Below are 21,390 nucleotides of genomic sequence, written 5' to 3'. Positions count from 1 at the left end.
GATGGAAAATAACAAAGGAGGGGAAAGAGGCTTTAATTATTACTTAAAATATTTTACAAGCCATAGGAAGACATTTCTAATTGAGTTTCTAAAAGATAGATTCCCTTAATATTTATAATGAATTTAATGTAAACATAGATGATGCTTCTTAGTACTTTAACTTCCTAGGTAATCTTCATTTAATTGGAAAACTAATGTTGCTCTTTTAGAAAGATAAGGATTTTTACATAAATAATCTTCCTATGGTTTGAGATGTTTTGCAAAACTGTTTGTTTTGAGATGAATTTTTCCACTTGTTCTTGATTGTGTCATAATAGTGAAAAACAAACTAGCTAGAAAATTACTAGATCTGGATGAACACCTCCAACATTTTGGTGAGTGACACATGAAATTTATATCAGAATGAATCTAGCTTTGCTTGCATCCCTTTTGTGTTCGCTTTCTGAAGACAAAGTATCTGAGTTTTATTTGCAAGAATGTTTGCAGAAAGTGAATTTTAAGCTTTCATGACCATAGAACAACACTGGAAATAGTATATTTTATATGGGTGGGACTTAGCTTGACACAGCAGGGAGACAAGGGTTCCCAAAGCACACAGAGAGTGCTTGTGTACAGGCAGTTAGATCCGACTATGTGCTTTAAATCTAGGTCCATCCATGCATATTGTGCAAAGAGGGCAAGGAAAAAAAACCTTAAACCTATCCAGTAAATCTTTACAGTAGCCTACTTTTCAAGAGTGTTGCCTCGCACAAGGCCTGTGTCACCTCGAAAGATATATGTTTACACTATGATACAGTTTCTGCTTATCAGCTATTACCTTTCTCATAGTGATTCAAAAACACCAGCCCTTTCTCCGAGTCTTCCTTCTAAACTTATGTACTTTGGTCAACATATTCCTAAGTCTTCAGACAGTACTTCAAAATTCTTACATAAAGATTAAAATTCCACTTAACAGGAAATTATCAATGAATATATATTCTACCAGCAAAGTCCTGTTTCTAGGTTCAAGTGCAGTTTAGAATCATGTTCAGGATAAAATAATTCATAGACTGATTATGGGAGTCTTGACATGTCACCAGCTATAGGATGTATGCCACTTACATGTGCCAACTTATCATTTATTGTACAAATTCCTCCATTAAGAACAGCTATAGTGGAGCAGTGACATAGCAAGAATAAGGAAAATGACCTAATTTGTTTCAAGTGGGTGGGGTGGGAAAGAGAGACAAATAAGCAGAAAGGAGATACCACAAACATCCTGTCCAGCACCCATGGTAGTCATTGCAAGTCTTTACGTTGACTTTGAGTGTTGGGTTGGATGCACAGAAGAGAAATGGAAAAGATGCCTCACGTTTTCTCTCAAAAGAATGGCGCTTCACCTCCCCAATTCTGTAGGTATAAAGCTGGGGTGGTGCTCCATAAGGGCAATAGACAGGAAACTGGCCTGAAGGAAGGTAACAGCTCATTGGGTGTCTTCCCCCATGAAAGCAACTTGGTTTTACCTGTTTTGAGATGAAAATGTATAGGACTTTGAGTTCATCCATAGTTTCAGATAAATTTCCAAACTTCTGTCTGCTTATCTGAACTCCAGAGTTTGAGGCTCTGATAATTGATATTAAAAATAAAGTAAAATTCGCCGTGGTGAGTGAATGTAGCAGCCTTCTAGCAGATGGGGAGTATAGGAGTGTCCTAGCTTTTTAGAGAATTGTCCTTGATGCCAGAAAACTCTGAAGTACACCCACATCCTAAATACTGCATGAAGATGTGGTCGCCCCATCTCAAAAAAAGATATATTGGAACTGGAAAAGGTTCAGAAATGGGCAACAAAAATGATGAGAAGTAAGGAATGGCTTCCATATGAGGAGAGATTAATAAGACTGGGACTTTTCAGCTTGTAAAATATTCGACTGAGGAGGGATAAAATAAAACTCTATAAAATCATGACTGGTGTGAAGAAAGTAAACAAGGAAATGTGATTTATTCCTTCTCATAACACAAGAAGTAGTGGTCACCAAATAAAATTAATAGGCAGCAGGTTTAAAACAAACAAAAGGAAGTATTTTTTTCACACAACGTACAGTCAACCTGTGGAACTCCTTGCCAGAGGAGTGAAGGCCAAGACTATAATAGGGTTAAAAAAAAAACTAGGTAAGTTCATGGAGGATAGGTGCATCAATGGCTATTAGCCAGGATGGGCAGGGATGGTGTCCCTATCCTCTGTTGGATCACTTGATGATTACCTGTTCTGTTAATTCCCTCTGGGGCACCTGGCATTGGCTATTGTCAGAAGACAGGATACTGGGCTAGATGGACCTTTGGTCTGACCCAGTATGGCCGTTCTTATGTTGAGGTGGTTCTGAGATCGATAGGTGATGTGGCCAGGTCTAATGCAAAATTCCCTGACTGGCAAACTGAGAGCATCCCGTTGACTAATTCCAATAAATTGTGTGGGTAGAATACATAGAACTCATGATTACTTATTGGGTAACCTCCATCCCCTGTCCTTCCACACTCCCATCACCACTTTTCATTGTTATGCCTTGTTTGTTATGTCTGAATCAAAGTGTAAGCTCCTCAGGATAGGAACTTGCCTTTTGTTTGTTTGTAAAGTAGTAAATAAATAGTAAATATTTAAAGTGTCCAGGCCACAAAATTCTGTAACATACCAAAGAAATGTTAATCTTGAGACCCTACTCTTCTTAAATAGTAACTGTTTCCATCTCCAAGCAGTCCCTCCCTTTTTTCTGTGTGATGGACCTCATTAGGCCTTTTATTATTTCACCATCTCCAGGCTAGATTATTGTAATTCATTTCTACTTGAGCCTCCCTTGAAATTGATCTGGAAGCAGTAGTAGTCAGTCACATGTGAGTTCCTGTCTGCTCCTTGATTATGGAAGTGGAGGAAGCAGAGATGTCCAGCTGTCAGTAAGTAGCAAACTGGTTTGTTGCAAGGTCTTGCTGACAGTCTGTAAAGCACTCACTGATCTAGGCCGAGGGTACTTGAGTGATCATCTCTCAACAATGTCCTTCCACAAAGTTGAAATCAGATGAGTTATCCAGGCTGTCTGTCCTGATCCTCTGACTGCACTGGGCCAAAGTGGAGCTGGCTTCGATCAGGGATCACGTCTGTAGAATTCCCTTCCATGTTATATCTGCCAGAAGGTCTCCTTAGCTGTCTTCAGGACTTGCTGTAAGGGCCTTTTGTTGACATTAGCTAATCTGTTTAAGTTTTCACAGCATCCCAGATGCATGTGTTTAAGTGCTATTAAATTATAATTGAGATCTGAATAGAAAGGTCTTAAATTTATATGTATCTTTAAAATGTTAATAAAACCAAACATGATTAGACTGCAGCTTGTGTAACTTTACAGAGGTTATATGTTATTGCTGTAACTACCGCTTTACAGCAGACTATGTGCCAGTTCATCCCCATTATTGATGATGATCTTTGTTACAACAACAAATGCGGGGAAGGAAAGCTTTTATAAGTAAAAGATTATTTCTTAGTTTGTCACTTGATAATGTTCACTGTGATTTTGGTGGGAAGGCTGTTTGAAAATCTTTGCAGTCTGCTAGAAGAGTAATAGGTGGTAATATCTATGACTTTTACCTGGTTCATGTTGTTAAATTGATTGGTTGCATGATCAATACAAATGCTAGACAGGCTGCTTTGGCTGTGATCTAACCATGTAATTATCAGAAATAGCCAGTAAAAAATGGTTACTGTTGAAAAGAATTGCACTGAAATAAAAACTGTCTAAACCCCTGAATAAACTTCAGACCTAAGTTTTCTAGACTACAGATTCACTTGTCATCCTAAGACAAAGATGCAGATGTTGGTTCTAGTCTCTGAGTATAAATTTAAAATTGAATTAAAATTGCCTTACATTTTAGTACCATTGAGTTTCTTGTGATGTTGAGGTTTGGCACTTCAAGGCTATAAAGAAAACAGGTTGTACAATCATGGTGATGTAATCACAAGACTTCATGACATTAGCTGTGATAACTTGGGTAGCCTATTAAAAACAAAAATTCCTTAAGGGAGTACTAGCTAGATCCCTAGCTATAGATGACGAAAGGATTGTCATTTGCTTTTGACAGATCATCCAGACAGCTTCGTTTGCTGAAGAATTTTGCCAGGCAGTAAACCAGAGAACCAAAAAAAAAAAAAAAAAAAAAAGAGGGGAAACGTGCCTCTGAGCTTACATTTCTATACAGCTAGCTACCTGCACTTCGACATAAAATTTCCTAAAGCTTCTATGATGCTAATTTATTAAATAGATTAAAATCCTGTTTTTCTTATGGAGCAGGGTTTTGATTATAGAACCACCTACTGGAAAATTTTAAAACTGCATCAGTAGCTATGTTACTATATATCACTTTGGGGAATAAGTGAGAAATGCTAAACATATTGCACTTGAGCAACAAATAAAAAATAAAGCAAAATGATACTAGAGTTGGACCAGCAGAGGGACCCCTTATCTCCCTTTAATTTCTCAAATACATTTGCTTGGTCATACTAAGTTCATGATGGAGAGATGTGTAACTTACTTAATCTTTTACATCTTTCAGTAACAGAAGCATGGAATCACTTACTTTGGAAAGTTTTTAAAATCTCTTATTTAATTCACATCTGATTTTTATAATGTGCGTGCATTTATTTATTTATGTTGTGGAGTGGTGATTGTTTGGCCCAATAGGAAGTACTGTTGTTTGGTAACACCCCTTACTCATTTGTCAAGGATAACAAACAAATTTATACATACATTTTGTCATAAATGAAATTGTGTGTAACTAAGTGCTTCTCATAGGGAGATATACCTGAGGACATTTCAAAGCCATCTATTAAACTGCTTGGGTTTTTTGTTTGTTTGTTATTACAAAATATCTAAAATCTTCAGCACACTTCTGAAGCTTTCCGAAGCTGGGAATAATGGTGCATATTGAATACCTTCCTTGCTTTTATATTTAATATAAATCCATAAGAAAGTATCACTAATAAGGAATATTTGTACAATACCTGAATGTGAGGAATTGATAAAGTTGCTGTTGTTCATTAGCTCTTACAATAATTCACCTAATGAGAAGCATCTTTATTTCTATTTAAATATATAAAATAACTCGCATGCTGCAAATGTATAGTACTTGAGAAGGCAAGCCATTCCCATCTGTTGTAACTCAATTTTCTGACTACATAATTTCTTATTTTTAAAATATTATTGTTTCCTGTTTTCACATGTAGCCATCATGGAATTGGTTTGGAAATCTGATATCAATGTATAGTATAAGGTTTACTTTCTGGAATGCTGTATACTGGTTTAATATGTAATCTTATTTTTATTTAATATCAGGTAATTTTTTTAATTTGTGGAAATATAGATATTAAAGTTAAAAACAACCATTTGAACTGGAAAACAGTAAAACTTTTACTACTAAACTTTGATATAGATTTGAAAGTACACTAGTGTAAATTAATTGGACCCCATTAACTTAATATTATGATTTTTGTATCAATTTTGTTTTTATTCTATTCTTGGCTGTTTCTTTTTTTAAAAGCACTATTGTGGAGTTGCAAGCTGCTGCATCTTTTCACTATAGAGTATCTGATAAATGGATAATTTCCCCTTGCGTAATAACTTGATGGCATGCTTTCAGGATTTTTTAATTTATTAGTTATTTAAATGTTTATATGAGTAGAGGTCTGTCTTCTAGACAATGCATACTTTTCTGTTTTTTCTCCTCTAGAAGTAGCTACATGCAATTCTCAGACAGTTTAAAGTTTGAATCTGTTTTAATTGCCTGCTGATGATATAATTTATAGGTATTCATCTCGCCAGGCTTGATCTAGTTAATCATCATAAACGTTTTGTTTAGAAATAAACACATTTGGAGTTTTTTTCATTGAGAATCTTAGAATTGGTTTCTGAATCCTTGGTTCAAAGATTTTGTGCACGAATATTGAAGAGCATTTTTCAACTAGCAAGTAGTACCAAAGGAGTAAGGAAAAAATAAGCTAATGGTATCCTACTCGAGGTTTCCTTTGTAAGCTGCTGTTTAAGTCTTTGGGAAAAACAGACTCTCCATCAGGAAGCTCATTATATTTTATCTGATATTTGGTTTTGGTGGTGGGGAAATAACTTTTATTGGCGGGGGGAAGAGTACACAATTCAATGTAAATGTTTTTAGTTCTTATAATATTAGAAATAATAAAATAAGCAATAAATATAACAACATTTTATTGTAAACATTGATATGATGTTTAAGTCATATTTATGAACAGTTTTGAATAGAGGATATGCTCTGTGGTATAGAGATGAGATCCTCTGCCTATCTTTGGTATATTATAAAGGGTAATTTCCAATGATCTCTATGATGTCAACTTAGTGGTAGTTTTAAACCCGTTAAAAAGGTGGGTGACTCTTTCTTGCGGTGTGTGTTTTGTTGTGTCTTTGAATTGGACAAAGATAAGAAAATAGACTAAATTCTACGTTTGACAAAACAGCTGGACTTTAAAGAGCAAGTATCATTAAATATCAGACTGAAAATGAATGAATCTTTGAGAACATTCTTAAACAGGTAGTTTAGTTTATTATTAGGTCAGCATTTCACTCTGCGTCAGAGATCATAATCTCTTTATATACTCACAGAAACACACAGGTTATTGTTTTTGATACCGTGCAGAGTCGTGAATGGAAACCGTTCAGGCTACAAAAGTGCATGTCCATTCAGTGCTCCTCTGCTGACGGCATGTCTGTCTGAAATCAAGTTTAAAAAATTGGCCCTGTCTCCAGCTGACTAGTTCTGTCAGACTGAGTCATAAGATTAACCCTTGATTTGTCATTATGGAAAAATAGAATAAATAACTGTATTGATTGTAATAACTGTATCACTGTTCCAGATATGATCCATTTCACCGTAATATGCTTTTCTTAAGGGGGGAAAAAATCAGTGCAGCTGCAGCTCAGAATAAATGTGAAATAAAAAATAAAACACAGACATACACAAAGAGAACTTTTTTTGGACGTTGGAGTAGTTACTCTTTGAACTTTCTATAGGTATATCCAGTGCTGTTTGCTGCAATTATGCAAAATATAATTGCAACACCAGGATACAATTGTGCAGTTTGCCAAATTATAAAATATGTCAGTTTGTCATCATCTCTAGGCAATGTAAACTGTGAGATTAAAGAAAACTCATAATAATCTGATATGCTTGAAAGCAGAATAATTTGATCCCAAAATATGATACATTGGGTGACAATGTATTGGGGAAATAGTATTTTGGTGCTATAGGCATATACCATGGTGATAATTTTCAGTGCAGTGCATATAGGTGTACCTGTGCTGCTCCAGTAAAATAGCTAATTCCCCACACAGTATGATGAAATTGTTACTTCTTTGGTTTGTCAGAGGTAAATCCTTCTAGTCAGAGCGGTATTGTTGGAGTATTTGTCTTTATTCTATCTTTGCCCAGAGGCAGCATTTTGAATGAGACCTACTCTTTTGTGCTGTTTTTGACACTAGCTTACCTGTGTGTTGATGAGCCTCAGCAATTTACTTGTTTAAACAGATGTTACTCAAGTTAGCAAACAATACCAATTAATATTGCCTTCACGCTTTTAACGTCTACAATTTTTATGTGCAAGTTTGGAAGATGAGCTGCAAGAAAGATGAAACACGTATGCCATTAAGTAAAATACTGAGTTTTAATTCCCCGAAGTGTTTCAACAATAATCAAATCATTGCATGCACACACCCAGTAGTTGATTTTACAAGATACACATTAATGTCCATCCTTGTTTTGGAGAACTGAATCTAACCACTGCTAAAACATTTTTAAACACTATAAAAGTTTATGTGCTGGAACTATTTGATTAAAAAAGAAAATGCTTTTATTCTGCCTCTTCCTTCCAAAATAAAATTGGACTTCTGTTCTATAGCTTTTTTGGTGTGTTTCCTGAATATAAAAAGATACATTGTTCTAAATAATTCATTTTAATCCTGGAGTACTATATACTTAGGGAAGCAGTATGTCTAAGAGATCTAAAGATCTTTTAGCATATCACGTCTACAGAAGCCTAAACATAGTGAGGAGGTTTAAGGAACGGCATTGTTAATTGTAAATCAAAGCTTCTTACAGAGTTCTCTGGGGACTGAAATGGGGCTTTGTGATCCCTGGGGGAAGGAGGAAGTTGCGAGTCACTCTGCAGGCTTGGCATTTTAATAGTCTCATGTACAGTGATGTTCTTTTTTGCAGCTGCTGCTTAGTCTTTTGCATTGGTGAAGAGTTTGGTTCAAATTTGGTTCATTAGCTTTTAAATTGCTGCATTTTCTACCTTTTTTCCCCTCTGTGTATGTATGTATTAAAGTAACAATCTGACCAACATATCAAGCTAAACAGTAAAAATGCACATGCTTTGATTCATTTGCATTTCAGGATATCTCTGAACCTCCTAATTTAAAACTGGAATAATCACAGTAGTTTAACTATCATGCTTCTATCGTTTTGCTAGTGCATGTCACTGACTAAACTTTTGTATCTAATCTGCATATATTGCAGTACTTATTTACTAAGATGATGGACACTGTACAAAAACCTAATGGAAGTCTCACATGATCAAAGTATTTCAGCTTATTGGGATGTTTTCTTTGCTAAATTTAATTCTGTGGTTAGATGACTTCCCCATCATCGAAGGTGCTTGTCAAAGGTATCCTAATTTCTGCAGTTTGCTTTCTTTCCCTACACATGGCTGAATTGAATGTTACCCCTTCTTTTCTTAGTCTGCTGTATGTTCTCTGTTCTGGACAGAAGGGAAGGCAGGGCAGACTCACAGTTTTGGCAAAGAGAGTGGGAAAGAGATTTTCTGCTGTAATTTTTTTCTTCCTTCGACTTTTTTTTTTTTTAAGAGGCTCACTGGACCCTGCACATTCTTTAACAGCCAATTGTACTCATCTGTAGAATATAAACATATTTATGTACAAACATTTGGATTAGGAGTTTCCTGATGTACTGAGTAACATACAAAAGGGGATTTGCTTTTCGTATTACTCCCTCTTCCCTTCCCCCCAGTGGTAACTTCATTCCTTGCATATTGGCTTTCATATTATATGTTTAATTCATCAAGCAAACTGAGGGAATTTCATATTCTTCACAAAGTTTAGAGAAGAATAGACTATAAATGTGTGTGTATTGAGGGATTCTGTGTAATGTGTTCAATATATTGTGCAATACATTTTTGTCAGATTAACACTAAAATTGTATGTTTCTGCCAATTCTCTTGTCCGTGTGTGTGTGTATATGTGTACATGTATGAGAGAGGGGAAAAATGTTCTTTTCACAAAAATGTATTTTATAGCCTAAAATGTTTAAAATGTGGCTAAACTTACTCATAGTTTTTCATGCTATGTAATTTACATTTTGGATTTTGTAATTACCTTTATATAGTTGTCTGTTTGAAGCATATGTAATATATTTAACTGAACATGACGTACTGTATTTTCTTTTGTTTGGCAGACATACAGTATTTGTTTAAGAGGATATACTTTTTCCCCAGTTAGAAACAACCCGTGGCCTAGTAGAGATACTTAATTAATTGGGACATAATACTTTTTGGCCCAGGAAGTGATTAAGTAGAAGGCTTAACTGTCTAGTCCTTCTTGTTACATATGATTCAGTGTTTCCAGTTCATGATTGCTCTGTGATGTGTTTGTCAAAGTTGGAAGCAACTTTAGACAGAGCCAGCTGGTAGTGTCACTGGAGGTGCATCAAGCTATGACTCTATGTACTGCCACAAGTGCTCTAATTGAATTAAAACAAAAAACAGAAGATTAACTAGAATTTTTCCATTTGTTATTCCTTTGTAGTATTTTATTTGTATGTAATAATTTCTCAGTGTATTGGTAGCTACAAACCTGTGCATCTTAACTGTTGTAAATGACTTGTTTTTGCAAGGGTTTTGCTGGTTGGAATTATGACTAAAAACGGGGAGTTGATAGAATTTTATAGAGATTACAGTGTATGTCTCTCTTTCACACCCCCTCTTCCTCATGTGAGATGGTTCAGTCCTGTTTTGCATAAGTTCCTTTTGAGTAGATCCATGTGTGTACACATAGTACTGAAGAATTACTCTGTTTGATCGGGTGGATGGATGTCTTGGAGAGAAGCAGTGCACTTTAACTGCAGACTGTCATTTTTAGAATCAATATGTATTGTGCATACCCTGTACCTGGAATGGGCAGCAATTCTTTGATGTATTACTACAATGGGAAAACGGTAAGGGTGCTTTCCTTTGTTCATATAGTTTCAAAGTGGCTGACATAGCTGAATAGGCACTTACTGAAACCCGTGTGTTTTTAGATTAGTCTAACAAAGTACATTTAGATTGCTGATGTAATTCACTTGCATATTTTAGAAGACTTGTAAGACTGGCATTGTGTGATAAGATACAGTTAAGTTCATCGTTTGTAATTTTTAAAACATTAACCTAACATTGAACTGCATAATATTTCTAATGTATTTTCTTTTTAAAAGACCATCTGTGAGCTCCTTGTTTGCAAATGGTGTGTGGTGGTGGTGGGGGATTCTGATAGTTAAAAAAACAACATTTAGGTTTATTGGCTGCTTTGTACAACAGGGAGAAAAGATGAAAGAATTTGTGGTTATTTATAAAAATAACAAGTATGAATCTCTGGAAATGATTAGGGAAGCAGTCAGCCAGTAAGGCTTGCGTTTCCTGTTTGGAGTTTGAGGTTCAGAGACTAACTTTACTGTTATACCATCTGCTTCCAATCAAACTAGCATTTTGACCCTATAGAGGAAAGTTAGTCTGATTCACAAACTTGAATCACTATTTACAGTAAAACATTTTCAGTAGACTTTGTACCTAATAGTGCAGTAGAGGGGTTTTAATCCATGTTCTTCCTGAAGATTACAAAATACTACATTTTTGCTTATACTTGATAGACTTCTGTTTTAGTGACCGGCTTCATAGTTTTGGATTCTGGTCATTGTACTGATTTTGTGCCATGCTGCCGAGAATGGTGGCATTTGAATCAAGTAGTACATCTCAAATTGTAAGCAAGCATTAAGCTCTTGTTTAAGATTTGATTTTTCCAAAATCATTTTAAGTAAAATGAAAAAATGTTATTGGAACTATTGCAGATTACAAAATAAAATGGACATTCACCAGCTTTTGAAAAAATTAAAACTGAATCTTTGAATTCCTCTATATTTTAATTTGTTATGTATTAAATGATCTATTTTATTTCATAATTGATATTAATTTAAAATGTTAAAATATCATATGGCAGAATACAAAACACAAATCTGGTTTATGTGTCATGGAGTCTTTTATACAGTGTTTGCACAATCATTTTGTTTAAGCATTTTTATGTTCATATTACTTGTATATGATTTTGTCTTGTCCCTGGTCTTTAAAGGAATGTATGTAGATCAGTAATATAGATCGGTTTCATTTTTATTTCTTGTCCCATAAGCTTGTGTGAGTTTTGCCTTTATTTAGTAGTAAACGTTTTGCCAAGGTTTTCTGATTAACGATGATCAAACTAACGATCTTTAAACTCCTTAAAAACTAGGTGTATGAGCTTCTTGGAAGAGAGAAAAGATATTGGGAAGAGAGTGGGGAAATAAGTGAAACTGCATGATCTGTTTCTTTTCCTTTCATATCAATACCAGCTGTCTTCCAAATGTGAAATGATTTTTCTTTCATGTCCGCTCCTAAGTTAAAACAGTCTTTTTGAAGTTTTATGTGAAGATATATATTAGACTTAAGTAAAATTAACTATACAATACCCCTGAAGCAAAAGGAGTATGATTTTGAATGGAGTTCTGATTTTTATTCTTTCTTGAGCACAGATCACCTTATTACAACATTTCTCTTTGTTCTGTAGCAGGAAAAAAGCTTTGATCTTATTAAGCATTTCCAGGCTTATAGTAGATGGAAGTCCTGGTGCTGTAGGGGAGGATGGCCTGAAAATTGATAGCATGTGTCTGTTATAGGTCAGAGGTGACCTTTATGATCTTGCAGAGTTAGTAAATAGATGACAAATCATATGACAATCCCATATCATGTTGCCTTAAGTTTGGATTGTGATTTTTTTTTTTAAACTTTTTAGCAGCTTTCAATATTTTATCCCCCCAAATAGTTCTATAAATTAGAATAAAGAATGTAATTACTATTTCATTCAAATATATGTAATCAGAGTGTGTGTTGGGTTGGGGTTTGTTTTTTTTGTTTGTTTTTTCATGTTTTGCTTTCCATTAACGCTTTTACCCTTCAAATGAAAGAGATTTTAATTTGATATTCAGGATTGTGTGTGAACTTCTCCACATTTAGAGAAGACTATATACCTCAAGACCACAGTTCATATTGAAGTGCTACTACTCTAATTTGTATCATTTGATCACTTAGCAGATAATGGCATCTGGCTCGTGTTTTGAGATTTTATTTGAATAGTGATTTTGACTTTAGATAGCATACTTTCTGCTATCAACTAAACTGTATGAAATGCTGATTTGTATGCAAAAAATGCAAGTAGTAAATGACATGCAGAAACCAGTATTACATTTTCATCTGTAAATTATATTTTTGAAAGATATTTTTAACCTTAAAATGGGAAAAGAGTTAGCAAAGTAAATAATACATAGGCAAAATAAGATTAAACTGAAAAAGATGCTTCTAAATACTGTTCGGTAATACAGAGTGGGTTATCATAAGAGGTTTGAGATACATTTACATGGAAGTAGAGTAAAAATTTACAAATTAAATGTGATTTTTCGTGCTGTCTGAAGGGATTAATTTGGTGATTTAACGTATATTACAGAAGAGAAGTATGTAGGGAAAATTATAATTTTACCATAAATCCTCTACTAAGCAATAAAACACTACTGATATGTGTATTATATAATATGAAACAAGAAATATTTTGAATAGTGTGTCCCCTAAATTAAAAACTAAGCAGATGAACTTATTCTCTGTGTTGGAGGACTGCATTAGCTATTTATACTAAACTAGAAACCTGCATGTTTTTTTACTTTTTTCTGCACTTGTTGATATCCAGAAATGATTTTCTTAGTGTCGGGGAAGAACATCCAACTATACATTGGGGGCTGGGAGGAAGGAAGGTTGAATTAAGTCAAAAAGAGTGTTCTTTCAAATTGAGAAAAAGCGTGATTAAATATTAAGCCATTTTGTCTATTGAGTTCCACCTCTCCTTTCATTTCTGCTAGGTGCTAACTTCATATCCTTTGGACGGAAAAAATCAGATCTTTGAGGCAAAATTAATGGCATGTACTGACAGGCTTTTTTAATGGCTACAGGTAGTTACTTTCTACCTCTTTTTTGTTTTCTTTTCTTTTTTTAAAGGGAACCTATTTTATTGGTGCTTCTTTGTTCATGCCCTGTAAAGTAGAAAAGGGAACCAATCGAGGTCTAAAAAATATAGTTTTTGTTTGTGTTTCTATTGAGATAAAACAAATAAATGTTCCTAGCTTTTTCCAGAATGACACCTGAAAATTAAAAACGTGTATGATGTTATTTATATGAACTTTTTTTTTTTTACACTATCTTAGGTAGTCAAATAAGCAGTGAGTGAGAACTGTTTTAAAAACTTGGCAGAATAGAGAATAATGTCAATTTTACTGCATATCAAACAATATCAAATCACTTGAAGAAACATTTTTGCTTAATTTTACAAGTTTATTTTGTACAGCTTTTAATGCCACTATTGAAGATGACATAATTTAGTTGCATGTTGTTATAATCCAGGTAGTGTTCACAGTATGAATGAAGTTGGTACCTAAGTCACATGAGGTTATGTTTAGTTACTAAGTATGTAAGTAGTTACTCTTATGTTTTCCTCAGTGTAGGGCAAAATTTCATAGAGAGGGATTTGTTATGAAGGAGTTTCAGCTTCTGCCATACCAAGTTGTTACAATGTTGATAAACAGAGAAGGAAAGAACAAACATAAATTATGATATATGTTTCTGAAGATCATTCATGTTTTCCACATTTTCAGTGGAAAACTATAACTAATTCCTGAGTGAGATGAACTAGTTCCTCAGTAAAGTTATTTTCTCCATTTTTCCAAAAGGTGTATAAAATACTATCTAGAAATACATGGCGTGGTGGGGGGGTTTGCTTGTTAGTGTTATTTCATAGCACATTGAATTAGAATATCAAGATAGCACATATCGCTATAAGTGTTAAAATTTTGCAGATTACTTCAGATGAAATATATCAATCCAGTTTTATTTTCCTAAGGTACCTTCTAAAAGGAATAACATGTAAAGTCTGTTTTTACATAAATATAGACATATTCGGTTTGCAGAGTTTACACCAACCAAGTGTTGTTAATGTTAATGTTTTCTGCTTTCCAGAGGGATTTTGATTCAGGTTTTATTAGTATTGGACCAGTTAGTACACAGAGAGAAAAGTACAATTAAATCTACCCTATACCATATGCTGCCCATAGCAGCTCAGACAAGGTCAAAGCTAACATTTGTAAGTCAGGACAAACATAGGATCATGTAGGAAATCTCTAGGGGTAGACTGCTTTGAGCATTGAATAAAGTGAGCTTGTAGCATTGGTCAACTTTATTTTTTTTCCCCTCCAAAGTAGTATTATGGGTCTCAATGCGATAGCCCAGGAGAGTTTTTTCTGCTCAAGTCCAGTGGACAGAACTGCCAATCTATTGAGGAGCAATCCCCTGCTAGGAGGGTGTGTTGTCTACAACATGCTTTACTGATGCTTCAGTGTGAAGGTTTTGTCCATTTCTATGGGCAAATGAAAGTAGCTAGGGAGGGGATCAGGTGCTATATTGGATGGATCTATATTTCTCAAAATTGTGGGCACCAAACAGTGACATACACTCATTTGTTCAGTGTATTTGCTTTGATAAACACACTTGTGTTGAAGACAGCCTGTAGAAACACATTAGTCTATGCCTATGAGTTGTAGAAACTGAGATTACCAGTGAGATAAGAGCAGTGAACTTAAAAGCAAAAGAAAATGTATCGGTACTCCTCTAGTTTTAATGTGGTCTGTGTTAATAGTATGTAGGAGTTTATATCATAGCCATAAAGGTGTTCTGAAATTTGACAAACAAGTACTGGAAATGAGTTGATCAGTTTCAGGCTTCCTTTTAATTCCTTGAATAAAAACACTGGAATTTTTGTAGACTAAATTGTACATATCATTCGTCAAAAATGTGGTCTGATCTTTTTTTAGGAAGTGGAGGAAACTTGTTTAGGTAATTATTTCCAAAGGAATCTTCAAATATGTTGTGTATTTACTTCTGCTCCCACTTTTTCATTTCCTTTTACCCTCTCCACCTCAGATTTGAATAGGCCAGTTAGTGGAGTTCATAAGGTGTAGATGTGGGTATCCATTTTTACTGCCCTAGGATAGAAATTTGTATGTAACGCCTTGATAAATGTCAGTTTTCGTGACCTCTGAAACTTTCTGAATAGCAGGGTTTAAAGAATAATATAAGTTATAATTTCACATACAGCATGCATGTTGGGAGATTTGGTCCTGATTTAGTGGAGGCATCTTTAAAAATAGGTTTTGATATTTTGCTTCACTGGCATGTTTCATCTGTTTACATCTACATTTAGTATGGATCATGAAAATATAAGAATACCAAACCCATTAATAGGAAGGAAATTTGTTGAAAAGTATGCAAATGAGATATTTTTGGTGCTTTAATTGATGTTTATAGAGTGAAGATTTAATTTTAGTAACAAAGCAAAATCAGTAATTCAGACCTTTTAAGATAAAGTAATACCTTTATGTTTGGAAATTTTTAAATTAGTAAATAGAAGGACATGGCATATAATCTCCTGATACTTTATAGATTTATTACACTTTTAAAATGATCTTTTATAATAGTATCAATTTAATATGTTAAGAATAACTGCACATTTGAAAGCAGATGCTGCTTAAACCTGACTCAGTAGGAACGGTCCATGCTGGTCTGAGCTGCCCAAGCTCTGAAAGGCCAAGCAGGGTGGCTCTGCAGCAGTACAGCCTATTGAGGGAAGACATCGACAACCTGAAGAGAGCTTAAAAAAAACCCAGAATCACTCAGCCATTCATACTGGAGATATGTGGAACAGCTCAGGGTGGAGGAAGGAGCGGGAAGTGGAGCTCTTGACCTGTGCTCTAAACTCCCTTGTCCTGCTTCCTTCCTGCTGAGTCCACACAGCCTGCAGGAATTATTACAACCCTAGGGTTGAAGTGTAGAGTCTGCGTACAGCTTTAAGAGAGACAAGACCTCTACTATATGGACCATTTAAAAATTGAATCTGGAATGGGTGTTTTGGAAGAGCTCTCTCACCCCTTATTAGTTTCATATGGGTGCTTTCTCTGAAGTTCCCTCGTGCTCCTGCCTCCGATTCAATCACTTAGGGGAATTTGGGGAAACCTTTAGCAGGATGGATTTTCTTCTACCTGCTTGACCGAGTTGTCTGCCAAGGAGATTTTTTGGGCTGGATGTTCTTTTAGCACTATTCCCTGGCTTTCTGAAAATGTCAGCCAGGGAAGAACTATTTTGGTTCCTCCCAGATGTCATTCCCATCAAATGATAGCCCAAAGAGACAGTATTGGGCAGCCACGTCATACTTAAAACCTCATTACGCAGCTGCTGCAAAAGAGAACACCTTCTAACCAGGGAGCAAATTCCATCACTGTGTGATGAGAGGCTTGCAGAGCTGCTATGGGCCAAGAGCCACATGCTGGATAAGGGCCCTAAGCATTAAATATGTTTAAAAGGTTTGAGCTACATGATCGAATGCATCTTTTCCTAACTTGAAAGGGTATTTAAATATGTTTCCTTTATTGTCAACTTTTAATTAAAAGTTTGCATTTTGCTTCTTGGAGATGTAGTCTAATCTCAATAATTTTTTTTTCCCCCTTTGCTTTTAAATTCAGTTTGTAATAACACAGAGTAAAACTTATGATTAGGTCATTAACCAGAAAAAAAAAAAAAACACTGGCATTTGTCTGCAGGTGATCAGATGACATAAGACGCCTGGTTTTAATTTGTGGGTAGGTCTGATTGTAACTAAAAGAGACTTGCTCTTTTTGTGGAATTGGCTGACTATTTCCCCACATCTGGAGTTAATGAAGTCTTTGAGACCACATCAGTTGTGTTTTGCCGCCAGAGCCCTTTGATCTGAAAAATCTAGACTGGCACAAGTGCAGCTTCATAACATTGCAGCTATGTTTTTGCAAGCTATAGTTAGGATTCCAAAAACAAATAGAAACTATATAAACTTATGTGCCTGTGCTAGAACTTTCATGTAGCTATTTGAAAGGGCCTCTTTGACATTGGAATATTTCAGAACATTTTTATTGTGCTAATGTCCTGTACATGTGTAACCATAAATGATGCATTTGTTGGAGCTGAACTTTTTCATCTTAATTTCCCTTCTGAGGTGCTTGCTTGTTTAGACAGTTTTATAAAATGTCAAAATTATTAGAAGTGATTGAAATTTCAGTCTGTAGCCCACATTGCAACTCTTGTTGATAGCATTACTCTGGCAAAGTTGAAAAGATGTATAATATGTCATGGTGGATTTTTTCACATTAATCAGTGCACATCTCCATGTCAGTGCTGCATGTCATTGAGCTTTGTTTCCTCTGCTGTCCTGTGACAGTGATAGATTATCCATCAGCTATAGCATATGCTGCATTATTTTGCACAACAGACAACTTGTAAATTACACCCATTTCTGTCTAATATGTTTGTAGCTTTATGATTGTGAGCATTTAAAATTTGACAGTCTTGTCACTTTTGTTTGACTATGTATGAAGTGTGTGACTATATATGTATATACATTTATTATCTACCATAAATACATACATACTTTTAACACAGTTTATAACATGTTGTCAAGCTGTAGCTCAGATTTGGTTAGCACTTTCCATTGTAAAAATTTCTTTATTTCCAGGAATTCAACATTTGGAAGTAACCAAAAATAAATAAATAAATAAATAAAGGTATCAATTTGAACAAAAGCTCTCCTTGGAAACAGTAACTTTGTTTCCAAAATAACAAAAACATACAAACAAAAATGTCCTCTTGAGTTTGATTGGAAAATCTAAATGCAAAAAACAGAGGGATGCTAAAAGTTGTGAAATGTTTCCACTGTATTCCTCCCTCCCTCCCAAGCTTCAAGACCCAGTTCTTGATAGAAAACATGTCTAGGGTGGCTTCTGTACATCCTTAGCAGTGTTTTGTACACTGGTATAGCTCAGCTGATTTCATTGGAGTTATCAGTGTCAAATTTGTGTAAAGGAGCGGTGATCAGTCACACTGCACACAACTCTATCCAAACACATGCCGAACCATTTGATCTGACAACAGCAGTCTGGAAAAGCATTCTGGGTATTTGTATGCAAATAAATACAAGATGTGACCCACTTAACTTCCCAAATTCCCATATCAAAACATTCACCTTTGCATATTAGAATAGAGGTTTCCTAGACCTTGGTGGTAGTCATAGACCCTTTTTTAGTCTCCCTCTTTCTTCTCTTGAGTGGTACCCAGCCTGTTACAGTGGTAGGGGAGTGACCTAACTGTATGTATGTCTGAATAGGTGTATGCATGCACACACAAAAATATGCACCTTACAATTTTGGCATATCTCTTATGCACTTATTAAGTTTAGACTTCTAAAATTAATACATTTGAAACCTATAAATCAATACATTTATTTTGGGGGAAAGAGAAGAAAATTTAGTATTTTTTAAAAAATAACCTTTTTTATTTTAACATATTACATGGCAAAAATGTTTTAGCTCAAGTATTACATTTTTGTGTACTCAGTAGCCATTTACTACATTAATGTATCTGCACTACAGTTTTTCATAAACTACAAATAATTTTAAGGGGACATTTTTTATTTTGTTTTTGCACTATGCCTCAGTTCCTGGTCCATGACTGGAGCCTCCTAGATACTACAATACCACTGCTATTAATAACAACAATATAAATCGTTCATATTGGAATATTTAGCAAAATTATCGTTATAAAGATATTGCCTCCCTTGGCACAACCTGCATTATACTATGAGTCATTGATGAATTGTCTATATTGATTTTGTTTATACATAACATACCTGAATACTCTGATTTATTTCACTGCTGATTTATACTTGCTGTAATTAGAATCATTTGATTGTTATGTTTGTTTGGTCCCCTGTATATTTTTCAAATTGATGAGAAAGTTGGTTATTTACAGTGGAAAATGTTCATGCTGAGTTTATCTGAAGCAAGGGCTTACCAGAAGAAATTGGTACTCCACTGCCAAATCAAAATAAGATTTTTAGAAGCTGTGCCAGACTTAAAAGGTTATTTAATGTTGACATTTTAGGATCACTCAGCAGGATATAGACTTGCATTACTTCTCCTCCCTCCCCATATTCCCCCCCACCACTCTAAAAAAGCAGACAGGTTTCTGATTGGATTGTGCAGTGCAGTGACACTAAACTCCCAACAGTTTCATGAATGTTTTACCTGAGTTGCTGGGATTCCAACTTGTTAAATATTTAAACAAGAATAAAGTTATTTTAAAATCGAAACTTATTTTGGGACCACTATTTTGTTTCTGTGTGAGATATGTGCTTTGTAAGCAGAATCAACACGGAGGCTTTTATCAGGCCACCTGGTTGAATTGGCACACCAGAAAGTGTGGTGTTAAGATCACAGCAGTACTTTGGCAACTTGCTAAAAACAAAATAATGTCAACAAATGAATTAAATATTGGGACTTGCTGCACTCCTCTCTTTAATTTGGGTCCCTGTACTAGCATGCTGTTCCTTATGTGTGACAGCCAAATATTACATTGTTGCTTTTTGTTGCTTTCCAATTTTTAGGTATATGCACCATCCCCAAGTTCTGATGATTTCAATAGAGAATCTCCAAGTTACCCATCTCCTAAACCACCGAGCAGTATGTTTGCTAGCACTTTCTTTATGCAAGGTGAGTAAAGTAACTCTAACTACAGTAATGTTAGTAATTTGTCCTTTAGGTGGAAATGTGAGGCTTAACCCAGTGTTGCATTGAATAATGTAATAAATACATTTCCAGGGAAGCTAAGGTATTGTCCTGGGTCGTAGCATTGAATTTTGTATACTTTTATAAACTGTTAGCTGAAGGGAGCTATCCTTTGATTTAAAGGTTTCTTTGTGACATTAATTGCTGACTGTAATTTAAGGGGATTATCCAGCAGGCCAGATGGACAGAATGCCCCATTCTTTGATTTGTAGGGGCTTCAGAACAACACACCAGAATGATAGCGGAAAACGAGGTGAGGGCTTCTTGGTCATTCTGGTGTTTGGCTGTACAATATCTGTTAACAATCAGGGTTCTCAGTGAATGCTTATGTCTCCACCATGTCAAAAATACAGATGACTTTGAATTGCACAAAAACAGGGACCAGAATTCATGAGATTGAGACTACGTTTCCTCAACTTCATGTCACATAACTAGGGGTTAGATGAGATTTTGAAATATACTGTAAACATCATCATCATCTTTGAGTACTGAAGTGTACAATGTCATTGCAGTCTTTATTGCTGAGGGAAAACAGTGCTGATACACTTTGGTTTGAGGTTTATATAATGTAGTAATTATCAGTTATTTAAGTCTGCTATTATGGAACCTTTTTTATTTTATAGTGTTAGAATGTTTTAGCAAATATAAAGTGCCTATTAGGGATTGAGAAATCTTTTCCACTGTATATATATATGGTGAGCATTACTTAGCCAAGCATCAAGTTTTTTTGAAGTCTGGAATTTTTATCATCCCTCTTGATATAAATCTGGCCTTACTGAAGGTCTTTGTAATTAGTAGAGTACTTGTTATTTTCTCAGCTGTGGTTGGATTGTATTTCAGCTGTAAAGCCTCATTTTTTTAAATATAGCAACACAGTGTGGTGGCAGGAGAATGGGAGACACCGTATTAGCTATTCCCTATTTCAGGACTGATATTAGGCTAATTGAGTTGTTGAATTATGTATTTTTAAAATAATGTAAAGTAAAGGAGAACTCAGTATACTTCATGTATTAGAGAGATCTTTCTTTTCTTTTGTTTAAAAAAAAAAACAGATGGAACCCACAACTCTTCTGATCTTTGGAATTCATCCAATGGGATGAGCCAGCCTGGTTATGGTGGAATGCTGGGAAGTTCCTCTTCTCACATGTCACAGTCCAGCAGTTATGGCAGTCTACACACACATGACCGCTTGGTAAGTTATATAGGCTAATGCAATTGCATATGTAAATATATTTCTGGAGACTGATCTGTTTCATTTCCCGTCTATCTTCTAGTAGTGTCAATTCAAAATTAGATTGTCAGAATTCA

At 35.0% G+C, this 21,390-nt stretch overlaps 1 protein-coding gene across 19 annotated transcripts in view; it reads left to right on the top strand.

Moving 5' to 3' along the window:
* The window catches only part of TCF12 (transcription factor 12), a 284,639-nt gene that overhangs the window by 225,118 nt on the left and 38,131 nt on the right, over nucleotides 1-21,390 (top strand). For 17 of the 19 annotated variants that reach the window (XM_084642020.1, XM_084642023.1, XM_084642019.1 and 14 more), the window contains 2 exons: nucleotides 19,902-20,007; nucleotides 21,135-21,274. In XM_084642020.1, the coding sequence (XP_084498146.1) occupies nucleotides 19,902-20,007; nucleotides 21,135-21,274 (246 nt within the window). Of the gene's footprint in view, nucleotides 1-10,080; nucleotides 10,273-19,901; nucleotides 20,008-21,134; nucleotides 21,275-21,390 lie in introns of those variants that run through there. The other 2 variants (XM_084642015.1, XM_084642016.1) reach the window with 2 other exon arrangements.

Source organism: Lepidochelys olivacea (assembly GCF_965140295.1).
Source record: "Lepidochelys olivacea isolate rLepOli2 genome assembly, chromosome: 10".
In the NCBI taxonomy this organism is placed as follows: Eukaryota; Metazoa; Chordata; order Testudines; family Cheloniidae; genus Lepidochelys; species Lepidochelys olivacea.
The sequence above is the reverse complement of the archived record's forward strand: the minus strand, read 5'-3'. Positions and strand labels throughout refer to the sequence as shown.